This window comes from Sphaeramia orbicularis, chromosome 22 (genome assembly GCF_902148855.1).
Source record: "Sphaeramia orbicularis chromosome 22, fSphaOr1.1, whole genome shotgun sequence".
NCBI classification, from domain to species: Eukaryota; Metazoa; Chordata; class Actinopteri; order Kurtiformes; family Apogonidae; genus Sphaeramia; species Sphaeramia orbicularis.
Window position 1 is genome coordinate 14,555,470 of NC_043978.1, and position 19,779 is coordinate 14,575,248.

At 37.5% G+C, this 19,779-nt stretch overlaps 1 protein-coding gene across 6 annotated transcripts in view; it reads right to left on the reverse strand.

Moving 5' to 3' along the window:
* fgfr3 (fibroblast growth factor receptor 3) overlaps positions 1-19,779 on the reverse strand; it is a 205,133-nt gene that overhangs the window by 171,382 nt on the left and 13,972 nt on the right. For all 6 annotated transcript variants that reach the window (XM_030126739.1, XM_030126740.1, XM_030126738.1 and 3 more), the window contains exon 2: positions 15,652-15,856. In XM_030126739.1, the coding sequence (XP_029982599.1) occupies positions 15,652-15,784 (133 nt within the window). In that variant the 5' untranslated portion in view covers positions 15,785-15,856. The remainder of the gene's footprint in view (positions 1-15,651; positions 15,857-19,779) is intronic.

Consider the following 19,779-nt stretch of genomic DNA (forward strand, 5'->3'; position numbering starts at 1 on the left):
AAAATGATTTTGACACCCCAGAGTTAGAAGAACACTGCAGCTTTAAGGAACACATAAATGAACCATGGAACAGGTTAAATATAGGATCTAAAAACACCAACTACAGCCCAAATCTACACAGTTTCCACTAGAAAGAATGAAACTCTTTCCTCTGCGGTGAAATCCTTCCCATGTGAGGAGAGTCGAGGAAAAGTGAAGAACGGCAGAACACGAACCAGCGCCTTCAGGATGATGACACAACGATCAGAGCAGAGGACTGGGCATCGCAAACGTGATAAAAGACACAGAGCGAGTACAAGAGTGTGTGTGTGTGTGAACTGTGGAGCCTGAGTGTAAATCTGTGGGTGGAGTGGTTTTAACGAGTCTCCTAACGACCCAAACAACCCCTGCTGACATTTACAGTCCTTGCCACTGGGAGGGGGGGTGGGGGGTGTCACTGACCTCGCACACCACATGTACACACACATCATTTTTCTGTTTGTAAAAATGTCTTATACTTGTTTTCCACTTTGGCTGAAGGGTGTAATGTCCATCCACTCTCTAATACACATCCATATCAGGTTTTCACGCATTTGTGAGACTTTACATCGACTTCCATTTAGGGATGTAACCATATGAAAATTTCACATCACGGTTATTGTGACCAAAATTATCACGGATATCATTATTATTGCGATATTATTGAAATTGTGCTCAAAATGTTCAAAAAGTACTAACACACGCACTGAAATAATTTAACCAAGTTGTATTTTGAAAAATAAATAAATAAATAAATAAATAAATAAATAAAATTAAATAATAGCCACAATGTATTTTCTGTTGGCAGAAACATTTAAATATTAACATGCAAACAAGCAAATATCCAACTGTGCATTAAAGATGTCACCTTATGACCACTGTTTGACTATTTTCCATATCATGCTTGAGTTTCTTTTTCATAGATAGATAGATAGATAGATAGAGGCTGGAGTGCTGCTGCTTCTCCAGGAAATGAGCGGTACCATTAGTTTTCAAAGTGCGGTAACCAAACACTGTTATCATGATAATTAGAATTTAAACAGTAATACTAACCATCGGGAATTTTACCGCGGTTTATTGTTATACCGGTAATCATGACATAAAATACAAGTATAGATTGAAAGACATAAAATAACTGTACAAAAAAAAAAGCTACAGTACATGCGAGTAGAGGGGTTTGTTGTGCCTGGCACCACTTGTTGATTAGTTGATCAATTTTTTTTTTTTAAACTGAAATTGGTGAAAAACATCCTCAACTAGAAGCACTCGGAGAGCGCAGACCTCCGCCAAGGCTGATCAGTGCCCCCCCACCCCCGATCACCACCAAAATTTAATCATTTCTTCCTTATCCCATTTCCAACAAACCCTGAAAATTTCATCCAAATCTGTCCATAACTTTTTGAGTTATGTTGCACACTAACGGACAGACAAACAAACAAACAGACAGACAAACAAACAAACCCTGGCAAAAACATAACCTCCTTGGCGGAGGTGAATATCTTGCATCTTGCTTGTTTGGTTAGATATTCAGTTTGATGTCATATAGGTGGAAACTCCCATGGAGTTTGACAAATGATAGTGGATGGAGACATATGTTTTCATGCTGTTAATCATGTATTTTGTTAAAAAAAAAAGTCACTTTGTCCTCATTTTTTTTTGTTTTATTAACACCTACATGATCAGTGAATTGAATGTTGAAAAATATCAGTGAAAAATGCAAAATGCAGAGGATTACAGTATAATAAATGGAGATGAATCACTTGGGAAAGATAAAAAAAATTTTGGAGTTACAGAAATAAGTTTAGGTTTTTTAAGAAGCCGCGATCAACACATTACTTAATCATCAATGCACTTGCCAATCAGATAGACAGACAGATAGACAGACAGATAGATAGATAGATAGATAGATAGATAGATAGATAGATAGATAGATAGATAGATAGATAGATAGATAGATAGATAGATAGATAGATAGATAGATAGATAGATAGACAGATATTTGATTTTAGTGATTTATTTCTGAACATGCAATGAAATTTAACATATATGTGAACAAGCAAAATCCAACACAAGATAAATTCACTATGATAGATAGACAGACAGACAGACAGACAGACAGATAGACAGACAGATAGACAGATAGATAGATAGATAGATAGATAGATAGATAGATAGATAGATAGATAGATAGATAGATAGATAGATAGATAGATAGATAGATAGATAGATGCTTTATTGATCCTTTGCAGGAAATTGTTTCGTTACTACAGCAGCAGTACAAGCAAAACACACTGACCCATCACGATGAACATCCCACAAACAACCAACAATGGAATGAAGATTGGGGGTTTGGGTGCCACGGGGGGCCACTGATCTGCCGTGGTGGAGGTCTGCGCTCTATGAGTGCTTCTAGTTGTTAAATTCTTCAGTGTAGATTTTGCTTTTCACAAACTCATCCTACAAGCTGGATTGGACCCCTCAGCGGGCCAGTTCAGGCCCATGGGCCGTATGTTGAACACCCCTTGCTTATACGATTTCTTCCTTATTTCCGTCATTTTCTTTGGAACAAACCGTTTCGAACCAACACACTGGTGTCTTTTTCATCCTGGTCTAGGTGTGGTCCTCTGTCCCTCTGAGGACGTCACTGGTTGGACTGAGACGGTGGGTTCTGGCCCTCGGGTTGTGTTTTGCCCATGTGTGATTTACATGCTCGAGTGCAGCTTTATGTCCCCACAGTGTGATTGTGTAATGAGGTTTACGTCCTCACAGCGCAGTCTCACACACACACACACACACACAGATAGACACACACACACACACACACACACACACTGCCATCCTCTAATTTCGAAGCTTCTCTCTTTTCATCTTCCTTTACTGCCTCTCTTTCATAATCCCCCTCTGCTCCTACAGACATAACATTCACTTAACTGCAGACTCCACGTTGGCCTGCACTGTCTCACACAAACACACACTTAGATGCAACGGCAAAAAAAAAAAAAAAAGGGAATGTGTTGAATTTATAGACCTGCTTTTTTAAGTCGAAGCAGAGGAGTCACATATTTCATCCCAGCTCCATGGGGGGCACCAGCAGGAGGGAAGGATGGATGGGGGGGAGGTTGTGTGGTCAGTAAATAAAGAGATGAGTAGAATAACACACACACACACACACACACACACATACACATACCGCCTCCACGCTTTGTCATCAGTCTCTCACGTGGGTCGTCCCGGTTTGGAAATGCCACCAGCTTTTGGAGAAATAAACAAGGCCACGCTTTGAAACAACATTATGGTGGACTTAATGGAAACAAGAAAGTGAAGCTCACACACATTGACACACACTCAAACACAAACCGCAGTGTCTCCTTTACCTCACACATGTATAAACACAGACCGGGGGACGACGCTGGGACTTACACTGTTCCATTACTCTGGGTTCGAGAGCATTTTACAGTCCAATATCCACCGAGTTTTATGGAAAATAAACTATTTAATAATGTGAACTTTCGATGCATTACACGACAAGAATGATGCATCTTTTTTTTTTTTTTAACATTGCAAACATACAAAGTGCGTCTCCTATACAAATGCAAGAATAAGACTAAAAGTAACAACTAGTGTAGCGCAGGTGTCAAACATGCGGCCCGGGGGCCAAAATCGGCCCGCCAAAGGTTCCAATCTGGCCCGTGGGACGAATTTGCAAAGTGCAAGTTAGAGCATCAAACTCCAAAATAATATAATAACACCAATTTTTTCTCTTTGATTTAGTGCAAAAAACATAAAATTATAAAAATGTTTACATTAACAAACTATCCTTTAACAATAACGTGAATAACTTAAACTAAATGAAGAAATTAAGAAAATGAAGTGCAATTTTAACGATTTTCTGCCTGTTATTAAATGTTTTGTGCATATGTATAAATGATAAGTCGAGGCATAATACTGATAAAATTGTACTTTTATTTCTTAACAAATTCCATTTTTTTGAACTTATTCAAAACCTTTTTGTTTGGATAGTTTGTAAATGTAAATATTGGCATAACTGAATGTTATTTTTTACACTAAAATAATTTAGAGTTGTCATTATTTATTGGTTTTCACGCTATTATTTTACCGGTCCAGCCCACTTCAGATTAAATTGGGCTGAATGTGACCCCTGGAAGAAAATGAGTTTGACACCACTGCAGTGTAGCGTCATGGACTCGTTATATATATATATATCAACCATGTTGCATGGTTCATGTTATGTCTCGAACCATATGTTTTTTCTCCCTGCAAACACATAAAATACATCTGCTAATACAAAAATAAGAATAAAAACCACAGCCAAGTGTATGAGATGAGATAAAATATGGACCGATTCATGGCTAATATAAGATCTACACACACCTGCAGTGTCCCTCTTATAGATTAAAATGAAACAGCTAGGTAGGTAAACACTTCAGAGATGTTATTCAGGCTGTCAATAAGTGAAAAATCCATTGAATTACTTGGAAATGGAAACTTTTGATTCATTATACATTAACTACATGTTTTTTCTCCCTGCAAACACATAAAACACATCTGCTAATGCAAGAATAAGAATAAAAACCATAGCCATTTGTATGAGATGAGATAAAATATGGACTGATTTATGGATGATGTAATGTAGACACACACCTGCAGTGTCCCTCTTATAAATTAAAATGAAACAACTAGGTAGGTAAACACTTCAGAGATGTTCTTCAGGCTGTCAATAAGTGAAAAATCCATTGAGTTACTTGGAAATGTGAACTTTTGACTCATTATACATCAACTACATGTTTTTTCTGCCTGCAGACACGTAAAACACATCTGCTAATGCAAGAATAAGAATAAAAACCAAGCCATTTGTATGAGATGAGATAAAATATGGACCGATTTATGTATGAATGTAACGTGGACAGAAACCTGCAGTGTCCTCATAAATCTGCATGAAACCCCTGAGCAGGTAAACCCTTTCTAAATCTTAATCAGGACCAGTTTATATTTCAGTCATGCTTCAAACTTTCAAGGACAATAAACACCTGCTAATTTCTGACCCGGATACAGATACACATATTAATCTGCACACACACACACACACACACACACACACACATATAAAAACACACAGCTAAGTGACACGTTTGCAGCCCAGCGCTGAGGCAGCTGAGGGGAAATTGTGCCATCTGTCAGTAAACGACAGTCATTTTATTCCTACTGCTCGTCCATCTGTGGACGTGGGGAACTCTGCTGGAGGCCGGGGGGGTCACAGGTAGACGGGGGCACGAGATACAGAACGGAGACACCGACACACATTAACGCAAGCATCTTAAATACACTAACGAGTTGTTCAATATAGGTAGAAATACATAACTGCCATTTCCCGTAGGCCTGGGACATAAAACCACATCGCAGACTCATAAACAGATAATGATAACTCTGATGATGCAATGAGTGACAGATAAACAGCCAATCATTTCACAGACATGTTTGGTTGCACCTCCTCTATACCAGTGAACACAAAGATGCTGGAAAATAACAGCAAGACTTTGACTTAACATCAGGTCAAAAATATTAAATGACAATAAACTACACCAAACTTATATTTTTGGGTAGGTAATTACTTATATTTTCAGGGAAATGTATCTTAAAATGAGGAAAAAAAATTGTGAAAAAAAATTTGAGGAGTTTTGTGAGTGTGAATGTTTGGAAAGTGACAAAGTTTTGTGCCATCATTCTGGATAATGCATCAAAAGTTCAAATTATTAAATACTTGATGGATATTTCACTGATTGGACAGCCTGAATAAGATCTCTTAAAGGAGTGATATTTTGCTTTTTTTTTTTTTTTTTTTTTTTTTTTTTTAATGGAATTATGCATTTTCAAACATTTCCCTGTGGTCTCCATGAACTGTAAATGCTCTGTTTGGGTCTGAATTCTTCATTAATTCAACTCCACAGGTCCATCTTTAACCCTATTTCTGAGTAATGACACCAGAAAGGTGGTTTTGAGCGCTGGCCCTTTAAATGCACATGAGCCACTTCAGGCCCCGCCTAGAACATCTGTGGCAGTGTTCAATAAAAATAAAAAATTGAAAAAAAAAGGGGGTTTAGCTCAGTGTTTTTCAACCTTGGGGTCGGGACCCCATGTGGAGTCGCCTGAAATGTCTAGTAATTGATTTAAAAACAAACAAACAAAAAAAACTTACCAATAAAAAATGTATGGTGAGTTGACAGAGACAATCCCAATACATAACAGACATGACAAACTGAAGCTGAAACTGAAGCACTGTGGTACTGTTTATCTGTCAAATGTTCATTGTGGTCAGTTTCAGATGCTGCAGCTCTTTCATAATTCATAGTTTGAGTTCTTGTTTGTTCAGTATTAATTGTCAGCCTTGTAAATCCAAGCTGGACTGACTGTACATATCCAGACCAAGGAAAATAAAACTCTCACTGTGCAGTAGTCTACACCTGGCTTTACTGCCTTCGTCCATAATAATATGCATTATATACAGGGGTTGGACAAAATAATGGAAACACCTTCACCTCAAGATGATAATGCCCCAATCCATACAGCTAGAATTGTTAAAGAATGGCATGAGGAACATTCTAATGAAGTTGAGCATCTCGTATGGCCGGCACAGTCCCCAGACCTCAACATTACTGAGCATTTATGGTCAGTTTTAGAGATTCAAGTAAGACGTCGATTTCCACCGCCATCGTCTCTAAAAGAGTTGGAGGGTATTCTAACTGAAGAATGGCTTAAAATTCCTTTGGAAACAATTCACAAGTTGTATGAATCAATACCTCGGAGAATTGAGGCTGTAATTGCCGCAAAAGGCGGACCTACACCATATTAAATTATATTTTGTTGATTTTTTTAAGGTGTTTCCATTATTTTGTCCAACCCCTGTAGACTAAATGTCGTCTAAAATTAACATTTATTTGCAACATAGTATAGAAAACTATTACATGATCAAAAACAAATTAATTTTAGCAAAAAAAAAAAAAAGTCTCTGTTTTGAATGTCTGGGGTCGCCAGAAATTTGTGACGTTAAAATGAAGTCACGAGCCAAAAAAGGTTGGAAACCACTGGGTTAGTCAGAAATAGGGTTGAAGATGGACCTGTGGAGTTGAATTAATGAAGAATTCAGACCCAAGCAGAGCATTTACAGTTTACGTAGACCACAGGGAAATGACTGGAAATGCATAATTCTGTTTGTAAAAAAAAAAGCAAAATATCACTCCTTTAAGAGCTCTTATTCAGGCTGTCCGTTCAGTGAAATATACATCGAGTATACTGGGAAACGTCTCTGTTTTGAATGTCTGGGGTTGCCGGAAATTTGTGATGTTAAAATGGGGTCACGAGCCAAAAAAAAAAGGTTGGGAACCACTGGTTTAACTAAACATGACCCCTTTAAGTGATGGTTGAACTTCAGCTCAAAAACACTCTCTAACATACTGTACTTGTTCATAGAAGGCAGCCTTTCTCCAACATGTGTTCAGATAAAACCAAGCCAAATAAACCAAAATAGTATCTGGCCGATAACGGCACACTAGCACGCCAGCCGTAAGTCACACACCAGTGACAAATGAGATTTTCAGCATCATGTTAAACACAAACATTTCCCATCTGGCTACAAAAACATGCCTGGCTCCGTTTGTTATCACCTGACCATCATCCACTTCACGTCAAATTTACCGTCACACCCTCTAACAGTACAGACCTGAAAAAATATCTGCTCGGAGCTGCGAGCGGCGGCGGCAGTTGTATTTGGCCCCCGTCTGCACATGGAGCAGGTAACAGCGAGATCACAGCCTGAACGCCCACCACCCGGAGGGGGCTTAAAAAACACACTTGGCTTTTGGATGATGCCAAGCATGATAGGCTGTGATGGCTCCCAGCCGGGGAGGCAATCAGGCGCACGGAATCACAACACGTCTATTGTAACATTGGGCTTTTACATGAGAGGGGCCAGGGGGGTTAGGGGAGAGGATAAGAGGGGAGGTGGGGGTGGGGGGGTTTGAGCCATGGAGACGGAATTTAAATACAGGTAGAGGGGGCTGTCAAATCAGCCTCACGCAGGCCTGGCTTCAATACGTCTGTGTCAAATTAAAGTCAAAATGAAAGCATGTCAAGTCTGTGAAAGCTGCAGATTACATGACACCTGAACGTTTTCCAACCAAAGCCGTGTTAATTCGTCTTTTACATTACCGAGACCCAGAATAGATATGACATTTGACTGTTTTATCAGTACACACATGACTGAGCTTTTATTGTCGAGGGAAAACTTCGGGCTTGAATGTTTCGACTCTTTATCCTGAAGTCAAAATAAATGCAAATCAAGTGTCAGCGTTCGGCGTTCTCATTTAAAAACACATCTCGAGTTAAAAACAGATAAAGTAGTGCGCCTGTCTGTTTAAGTATTAAGCAACACCAACTCTCGAAAACTATTTCTGAAATAGAAATTGGATAAGTGTTGAATTGAACGATAAAAATGAGACTCAAATAAATTAACTAAGATTGAAGCAAAGAAACAAAACTAGGCATTTGTTTGAGTGATTTGTATGTTTTTTTGAGCTATTCATTTGAGCTTTTATGGTTGAATCATTGTCATTTGGTTTATTGTTCATTGTATATCATGTATGTGTTTTATATAACTAAGTTTATATGGCTAAGGTCTCCCTTGCAAAAGAGATTTCTAATCTCAATGGGACTTTGTGGCTAAATAAAGACAAATAACTGAATAAAATTAATCTCTCTGTTCCAGTTGAGAAGCCTAATGCTGCCAGTACACTTGCACTAATGTTTATTTTCACATAAAATGCCATTAAATGGTGAAAAATGTGACCATGTGAAAAATATGACCATATCATGGTAATAAAGGCATTTTAATGTTTAAAGTCTTGGAGTTTTCTTCCAGTTTGTCATCTACTTTATGAATCCCTTTTTCCAAAGAGCACCTTGAACAAACTCTTTTTTGGTCCTAGAAGCATTCCTTCCCATGAATTAATGATAGATTTGACTGTAATAGTCAGTTTTTGCTTCAGTTTTCTCTGTTTTGATAGAATAACCTTTGAATTTACTCTATTTGATTTCCTATATGTAACTTGGATGTTGAGGCAGATGGAGGAAAATACATGATTTACAGTGAAAAATGCAAAATGCAGAGGAAATTATTATAATAACTGGAATTAAATCACTCATGAAAGGTTAAACAGAGAGAAAAATTCATTTGGGAACTGCGCTACACTGAAAAAGTCACTTTATCTTCAATTTTTGGTATAAAATCCCGCAATTGTAATGTCAGCATGATGATTAAGTACATGATCCATAAATTAAATATAGGAAAAATACCTGATTTTGACTGAAAAAAGGCAAAATAGAGGGGATTATATTATGTTAAATCATTGAAGAAAGGCTATTTAGAGAGAAAACTTCATTTGGGAAGTGCCATAAAAGCAGCACTGGGTCTTTAAGGGTTAAAAGTACTTAAATGGATTTGGCTGGTGATGATTTCATTAGCTGCCATTTAATCATTATTAATCATTCAGCTCTATGATGGAGGCACAAAATGACCAAAACAGCCCATAGACAGATCAAAACAGAAAACAGTGTCAATAGAATGAATAAAACTGATTAACAAAGCAACAAAATAATAAGTTACATGGACATAATAAGCCACAAACTGAACAAAACGGAAGAAAAAATAATAAAAGGCAACAAAATGTAGAAAAATAAACAAAATGAACAGAAACAAATAAAATAAAATTAATAAAATGATCTTCTAAAACATTGATTCACCAGTAAAACCCATGGAGTTGGATCAATGACAGTGAATGGACACACTAGGTTTATGTTCAGTTATTGATAGATTTTACTGAAAAAGTCACTTTTTCTTCAATTTTCTTTATTTTTGGTAGAAAATCCCTCAATTTTAATGTTGGCATGATGATTACAGTACACGATCAGTTAATTACATGTAGGAAAATACCTGATTCTGACTGAAAAATGCAAAATAGAAAGGATTATATTATGATAAATCACTTAAGAAAGGTTAAATATACAGAAAAATTCATTTGGGAGGTGCCATAAAAGTAGTGCTGGGTCTTTAAGGGTTAAAAGTACTTAAATGGATTTGGCTGGTGATGATTTCAATAGCTGCCATTTAATCAATTCATTCAGCTCTATGATAGACACACAAAATGACCAAAACAGCAAACATGATCACTAAAATGAACAAAACTGAATAATAAAGCAACAAAATAATGTCACATGGATATAATAAACCACAAACTGAACAAAATGGAAGAAAAAATAATAAAAGAGGCAACAAAACATAGAAAAATAAACTAAATAGCTAATAAAATGAACAAAAACAAATAAAATGCATAAAAATGAGTAAAAAATTAATTTAAAAAATTTACTAAATAAGTGACGCATTTGGACATTCAGAGGCTCCGTAGTTACTGTGGAAACACCATCATCTTCTACAACATTGATTCACCAGTAAAACCCATGGAGTTGGATCAATGACAGTGGATGGACACACTTTTATGATCAATTAACAATATATATTACTGAAAAACTCACTTTTTCTTGTCAGCATGATGATTAAAGTATGTGATTACTAAATTAAACATAGAAAAATACCTGATTCTGACTGAAAAATGCAAAATAGAAAGGATAATATTATGATAAATCACTTAAGAAAGGTTAAATACACAGAAAAATTCATTTAAGAAGTGCCATAAAAGTAGTGAAGGGTCTTTAAGGGTTAAAAGTACTTAAATGGATTTGGCTGGTGATGATTTCAATAGCTGCCATTTAATCAGTTAATTATTCAGCTCTATGATGGAGACATAAAATGACCAAAACAGCAAACATGATCACTAAAATAAACAAAACTGATTAATAAAGCACCAAAATAATAAGTTGCATGGACATAATAAGCCTCAAACTGAACAAAATGGAAGAAAAAATAATAAAAGAGGCAACAAAATATAGAAAAATAAACTAAATAGCTAACAAAATGAACAAAAACAAATAAAATGCATAAAAATGAACAAAATTAATAAACAATGTACTAAATAAGTGACACATTTGGATGTTCAGAGGCTCCGTAGTTACCGTGGAAACACCGTCATCTTCTACAACACTGATTCACCGGTGGATGGACACACTTTTATGTTCAATTAATGATACATATTACTGAAAAAGTCAGTTTTTCTTGTCAGCATGATGATTAAAGTACATGATTATTAAATTAAACATAGAAAAATACCTGATTCTGACTGAAAAATGCAAAATAGAGAGGATTATATTATGATAAATCACTTAAGAAAGGTTAAATATACAGAAAAATTCATTTGGAAAGTGCCATAAAAGTAACGCTGGGTCTTTAAGGGTTAAAAGTACTTAAATGGATTTGGCTGGTGATGATTTCAATAGCTGCCGTTTAATCAAATAATCACTGAGCTCTAGACTCTATCGGAGCCAGCGTGTGCAGATAACGTGGGTTTGTAAAGCGTCTTATCGCTGCGTCTCTATATACAAATGCAGTCAGACCTCAGTGATGTGGAAGAGTGTTTGGATGTAACGTACAGTTCACACACACACACACACACACACACACACACACACACACACACACACACTGTATCTGGGCTTGCATAAGACAGCTGGGTCCTCTCCAGAAAGCGCCGGCTCCTCGTCTTTCTTAATGCACTGTAGCGTGTAAAGTGTGTCAAAGACTCATTTTAAATAACTCTCACATAAAACCAAAAGAGGGGGGGGTAGAAAAAAACAACACTTGGCTAACGCCTCAGAAAAAAGATTACTCTGCTGTGTTAGTTTTTTTTGTGCAATATGGAGAGATTAAAGCAAACACAGTCAACGTTTACTTTGGATTGATCTTTGGGTATTTCTCTGCCTGGAGAACAAAGAGCAGAAAACGTGCTAAGCTCAGCGAACCGAGAAGAGTCCAATTAAATCCTCCTCGTAAAAAAAAAAAAAAAAAAAAAAAAAGGGGGCTTCACCACATTCACATAAACAATAAATGTGCTTCTAAAAACGCCCCTATTTGAAGTGATGAACACAGAGAAAACTGAACATCTCTACTGAGCAGATGTCATATTAGCGCGGAAAAAATGAAGGAACGAAGAACAATGAGCACGAAAAGCCGACGCGCGGACGACAGGCGACCACGTTTTCCTTCTTGTTTTTCTTTTTTTGGACGGGCACTCTTTCAGACGGAACGTAAAGCCAATTTAAAATGGGATTCGGCTGCGAGAAAGTCTCACAAACAACTTGTCTTGTGGGAAAATACAGTTATTTTGGCTGAACGTCATGCCCAAGTCCCAAATATGTTTGGCTTAAAGAGACAAAAAAAAACAGACGAAGCAGCAAATGTTGACATTTGAGAAGCTGGAAACACTTCAGATCTGGTGTGTTTGTCTAGAAATGTGTGCGTAGTTCATCCTTTTACCACAAATTCAACCGATTGATGTCGCTGTACTAGAATGGAGGGAGGATACCAAACTATTATTGATTATTTTCCCCAACTGTATATGTCCAGGTTGTTATTGAAAATGAGAATCAGTCCTCAGTTAACTTACCTGGTTAAATAAAATAGATAAATATTATCTACTGACCCTTTGCACGTTACGTCATTCTCTGTTCGCACCGCAAAGGAGTGCCATGACAGACAGCGCAAGTGTTGGACAGCAAACTGGCGAATATCAAATTTGATCTGAACGTTCTCGTTTTTGATCATTTTTTCCTTCTCTCGTGGTGGAAGATGGTGATATCCTGCTGTGCCGTGCACTGTTCCAACTGGTGAGGCTGTAAACTGAATATCACGTTCTACAGAATACACTGGTCTACAGTTTTTTAGAAATGATTTGCTTCAGACATTAAATGTGCCAAATGTTACGTATTTTAATAAGATTAATTGGAAAATAAATGACAAAAGTGCCGGTTTGCTGATGTTTTCAAGGTATATGATTAAGTGTTATTACACATATATATTGGTTTATGTACATTTATATAATAATTTTATAAATCTTCCACTAAATAGAACCTGCAAAGTGAATGTATTCTAATGTGCAGACAGTGTTTTGAAGTAGATCTTGTAGCTCTGAGACAAATATTCCTTTTGAGTCAAACCCATTCTCTCGTTAATTCTTGAGTTTCACATTTTGACCCAAGGCTGTATCTTGGAAAGTTCAGCCAACCAGCATTTTTGACTAGATTTTTCTTTATCGGTGACTCTCATGTGGTAAAATTTCATTACTTTTATTCTGGAAGCATTTTCCTTGTAGACCAGTGATACCATTCGAAGCAGAAAGAAGACTTAGATGGATAGCTGCTATTAAATGCAAGGACTGGCAGCCCTCTAAATCAGTGTTTTTCAACCTTGGGGTCACCTGGAATTCAAGTGGGGTCGCCGGAAATTTCTAGTAAGTGATGAAAAATAGAAAAAAAATGTATCAATTAAAAAATATATGGTGAGTTGAAACTGAAGCTGAAACTGAAGCACTGTGGTTCTGTTTATCTGTCAAATGTTCATTGTGGTCAGTTTCAGATGCTGCAGCTCTTTCATAATTCATAGTTTGAGTTCTTGTTTGTTCAGTATTAATTGTCAGCCTTGTAAATCCAAGCTGGACTGACTGTACATATCCTGACCAAAGAAAATAAAATTCTCCTTTTGTGCAGTAATCTACACCTGGCTTTACTGCCTCCGTCCATAATAATATACATCAGGGGACACCTATCCTGGTCCTCGAGGGCCGGTATCCTGAATGTTTTAGATATTTCCCTCTTCCCGCACACCTGACAGTCGTTATCAGGCTTCTGCAGAGCTTGATGATAGGCTTATGGTTTGAATCAGGTGTGTTGGAAGAGGGATACATCTAAAACAAGCAGGATACCGGCCCTCGAGGACCAGGATTGGTGACCCCTGATATACATTATATAGCCTAAATGTTGTCTAAAATTAGCATTTATTTGCAACATAGTATAGCAAACTATTACATGATCAAAAATAACAAAATTTTAGCAAAAAAAATGTCTCCATTTTGAATGTCTGGGGTCGCCAGAAATTATTGATGTTAAAATAGGGTCGTGAGCCAAAAAAAGTTGGAAACCACTGCTCTAAATACTCCCGGATCTGCAGCGAACATTTTTTACAAGGTAATTAGAGCTGCTTTTGGTTCCAGTCTATCTGAGTTTTGATGGCCTGTTGGGGGAAACATGTTAAGAACATACACGGCTAGCTAGCTAACGTTAGCTGTATCTTTCCTTTACCATTATGAGATACATTCCTCTGCCGTGAGCGCAGTACAACGATTCACTAACCTGAAACTAAGAACTGGTATCATCCAGACTTTTGTATGCTTTTAGATCAGCACCTGTGTATGGGGATGCTCCATTTATGACATAATGGTACAGATCGTGTGCATTAACCGTTTCATGCATAGTGGTCACTACAATGGACAGTTATTCTCCAGCTGGTCTCTTGTATATTCACACATTTTGTTATTTTAGTTCCATATCAGCCAACACAGTGGACACTAATGCACCATCCCATACACTGACATTCATACCGTTACTGTAACTTTGCTGTTTTGATAAACCCGATCTGCACTAACATGTTTGAGTGTAAATCAATTGCTTGTTATTGTTATTAAACTGTAATTAAATCAAATCAAATTTTATTTATATAGCGCCAAATCATAACAAAATGTATCTAATTAACTGTTTCTGTTTTTTAACAAAAGTTTTTTTTTTTTTTTTTTGCATATTATCTCCATGAGGTGAGTAGTGACTAGTATTAGAGTATGTTAAAAATGTGAGAAAACATCCGATTAGCTGCATTAAAAATGTTTTTATTTCATAGTTTTCACACATTATATATCAGTAAATACACGTTTCTTTACTTCAAAATAAACCCATGGTGTCCAGCTGAGTGGGCATTTTTGCAACTCTATGAATAATAGGTTCATGAGAAAATTTTCAGTCGCATTGTTTTTTTCATGCCTAAATAGGAATAAAAACAAAAATCTTGATTAAGGTTCTCATAATTCATGTATGAAAGGGTTAAACTCTGGTAGACTGGAGGATTTTGTCAGATCGGTAATCACATCGGGAGGGAGAAGGTATGGGACGGTAGCTAGCCCTGCTATCGCTAGCTTCTTCTGCCGTCCTGTAAGGTGAGTCACTTCGCAGGACAACTCTAAAACATTATTTTCAGCGCTGCTAGCCATCGCTTAAAATCATCCGTCGCTCGTTCATTCGTTTGTTTGCTGTGTTGCTTTTGCCGTCCACCGTGGCGTTGCACCCCTAGTCATGTGATAACTGTGACGTTGGTGCAAAGGGTCAATACTCCACTCCATCCCATGTTATTCCATAAACCTATTCAGCTAAACTTCCTTGTATGTTCATTTTAAAGTGATTCCTCTTTATACATTCTTTCCACTCTTCCTCCAGATTGTTGTTTTTCCACATACAGGACATTTCCAGTGTTTCTAATCTGAACACTGGGTTCATTAGAGTGAACAGGGGCGTTAAAGGGGTGTTTACGGGCTTCGGTGGGTGGAACCGAGGCTGTGTCGGGGGTCCTACCTGTGGGCTGAGCGGTGGGCAGCCTGGCCGGACTGACGCACAGAGGCAGGAGGAAGGACAGCCACAGTGAACACCACAGAACCGTCATTCCTCTGGACGGCGAGAAGAGAGGCCACTCCCACTCAGACAACATCCTCTGTTCGCATGCTGTCCAGAAGAACGGCGGCCTCCGACGCCGCAAAGAAACCGTCCAAGAACACCCCACCTATGAACGACAGAGAACCAACACACATATGAGTCTGGATGAAAGAAAACAGGTGGTTAGATTAGACTACATTAGATTAGACTAGACCAGACTACATTAAATTAGACAAGACAAGACAACACAAGACTAGATTAGACTAGATTAGATTAAATTACACTAGATTATATCAGACAACACAAAATGAGATTAGACTAGATTAAATTAGACTAGATTAGACTACACCAGACTAGATTAGACTAGACTAGATTAGATTTGACTAAATTAGACTAGATTAGATTAGACTACACTAGACTAGATTAGACTAGACTAGATTATTTTTGACTAGACCAGACTAGATTAAATTAGACAACACAAGACTAGATTAGACTTGATTAAATTAGACTAGATTAAATTGCACTAGATTAAATTAGATTAGATTAGACCAGACTAGATTAGACTAGATTATATTAGACTAGACCAGACTACATTAAATTAGACTTGATTAAATTACACTAGATTCAATTAGACTAGATTAGACTAGATTAAATTAGACTTGATTAAATTACACTAGATTAAATTAGACTAGATTAGATTAGACTACACCAGACTAAATTATACTGAATTAAATTAGATTAGACTAGACTATATTAAATTACACTAGGTTAGAATGGACTAGATTGAACTTGATTAGATTAGACTAGATTAAACTAGATTAGATTAGACTACACCAGACGATATTAGACTAGACTAGATTCAATTAGACTAGACTAGATTAGACTATATTAGATTGGACTATATTAGACTAGACTAGAATAGATTAAATTACACTAGGTTAGAACAGACTAGATTGGACTAGATTAGACTAGACTAGAGTAGACTACATGAGATTTGATTAGACTAGACGAGAGTAGACTAGATTAAATTACACTAGGTTAGACTAGACGAGACTGGACTAGATTAGACTAGATTAAATTACACTAGGTTAGACTAGACTAGATTAGACTAGACTAGATTAAATTAGATTTCATTGATCCCACAACGGGGAAATTAAATGGTCTAGGCAGCAACAGAATAAAGTGCAAGAAAAAAGTGTACATGCATAAATACAGTGCAAAAAACAAGATAGTGCAAAGGCAAACAATATAAAATATAAAATAATAATAGTAATAAAAACTATACTAACTATATACACATTTACAACAGAGTCAGACAGTCCAGATAAGACACAAACTGGAAGAAAGAAAGCATGTCATCAGTGAAAAAGAGGCAGCTAAATTAAAGACAGAGTGGGTTTGTGCATATGCCTCCATATTCTGACCTGACATTCCTCACAGATTTCGAGGATTAGGGTGGAAATCCCACTTTGCAGTTTTTCTCAGAAATGTTCTCAGAGCACCTGATTGTAAAGAACAGCAACATCTGATACTCGCTCTAGAGCAGTGATTCTCAACTGGTGGGTCGGGGCCCAAAAGTGGGTCTCAAACCCGTTCCCAGTGGGTCGCAGGCCTTTGTCTGAGCAAAAAATAATGTTAAGAAACACTAGTTGCACTTTATTAACCCATAAAGACCCAAACATTCACCAGTGACCAAAATAATTTAGTGATCTAAACTGTTTAATACCTGTTGATCCACTAATCCTATCAATACATGTCAATAATTGGTGTAAAATACAGTTTGTCATCTTTTCGTGGTCATCACATATGACTCATTTGGATGTTAAAAGACGTTAAAGAGGCAACAAAATGTCAAAAAATTAAAAAAAAAAAAAAAAGCTAACAAAATGCACAAAAACAAATAAAATCATAAATAAAATGAATAAAAATGAACAAAATGAATTAAAAATGTACTAAATAAGTGACCCACTTGGATGACATTTGTCAGCTTTATCTTCTACAACATTGATTCACCAGTAAAACCCATTTAGTTGGATCAGTGACAGTGGATGGACACACTGGGTTTATGTTCAGTTAATGATAGATTTCAATGAAGAAGTCACTTTTTCAATCAACTTCAATATGAACTTTCATGAACATCTACAGGGTCAGTAAATTAAATATGGGAAAATATCCAATTTACACTGAAAAAATGTAAAATATAGAGGATAGTATAATAAAAAATGGTGATAAATCACTTTACATTAAATAGAGAGAAAAAATCATTTGAGAACTAACACTAAAGTAGCAATGGGTCTGTACGGGTTAAATTTTTATCAGTTTTGGTTCGTCTTGTCATTTAGAGGCGATAGCGGGTCCTGAAACCAGACCAGTTGAGAATCACTGGTCTAGAGTTAATTAGCGAAATCAATTAACCTTGCAGCAGCATCATTATGTGACAGAAAGGTGACTCTACTCAGACCTAACAGCTAACAGTCCTTTAACTGCACTGGTTTCTTTCTTATTTTTTGTTTTAATTCAAGAAAGGAAAAACAATATATGATGCATTTTAGATACAGTGTCTTGAATTGTTTTTCTTAGTTTAACAAACTGAATCCCCTCCCTCCCACCCTTCCCACATACATACAAACTGTCACTACACATGAAACAAAAACAAAAAAAAAAAAAAGGGGGGGGGGCGGATGAACACACAGTAATATAAATAATGATATGAAGAAATAACTAAGGGACACTATCATGCGTTATTTCGAGCTTTCAGGGTGTATGATGCTACTGCACTCGTTTCTACTTGGTTTAGCAACCGATTGACGCGCATTCACTAATCTTCCTGCAGGATGAGGAATGCCGGAGTCTACAGTATCAGTTGCCCAACGTGCCCGGCGGCTCGTTGAGGAAGAGGAGGAGGAGGAGGAGGAGGAGGAGGAGGAGGAGGAGGAGGAGGAGGAGGAGGAGGAGGAGGAGCGTGACGGCTGTGGCGAGCAGCGGCGGACTGCTCTGCTCTGTTTGCTTAAGCGGGAAGAAAGAAGCTGGAATGCAGCGAGGTTTGCGGAGAAAGCTGGGAGTGAGGTGCCCAGAAAAGCAAAAGCACGAAACCCCCCACATGCACATTACACACACACATATTACACACACACACATATTACACACACACACTCCTGTTGTTCACTTAAACTTTAGTGTCTCTGTCCGGCGTGAGAATAGCCTTGGCTGTGAGACGTTAACCCCCGACTAAAACACACATACACACAGGTTTGCAAACATTTGAGAGCGAAGCCCACAGAGGTGTATTGTACACACACACACACACACACACACACACACCCACACACACAGAGTCCACAGAGGGGTTGTGTTGTCTTAAGTCTTAACAGTACTGTTTTTCTTTCCCTCTGAGGACCTGTGACCCACTCCTTGCTCAGCACATACTGAAGGCCAGGCGGCTCTGCACGGCTCTGTTTGCACATTATCACTGTTCAACACACAAAACATCAGCTGGGCAAACTTCACCAGCACTGTGGGGAGTAACGAGTTACAAAAGTAAGGCATTACAGTAAAAGATTACTTTTTGCCAGTAGTGTAAGGCTGGGGCGCCGCTAGCAACTGTGGGCCCTAAGAAAGCTAAACAGTGTGGGCCCTTTCTAAAATTCTAGAGCTGCAACTGATTAATCGACTCAAAGTGATCCAAAACAATCATTCAACTACAATTCTCCTGAATCAAAGCTTTGTTTCCTTCATTTCTCTGCTGTTAAACATTGGTTCCACTGTTGTGTTTCACATGGATGCTTATTGCGACGCACAAAGAAGCTTCAATTCAGAACAACTGCAATAGAATATTTCCCTTCAATCAATTCGAGTCGATTAATCGAATCGGGAGTTTTTGCATTGACTTCAAATGCCTAGTCGATTAATCGGTTGCAGCTCTATAAAATTCTTTATCTTATCGATTTGTTGGAGCACGGGAGTTGGGGGGGTAATGTACGTGGGGTAGGGGCAGCAGTTATCTACATGGGGGTGTGGTCCATAACTAACATTACTAACGCTGGCGTGAAA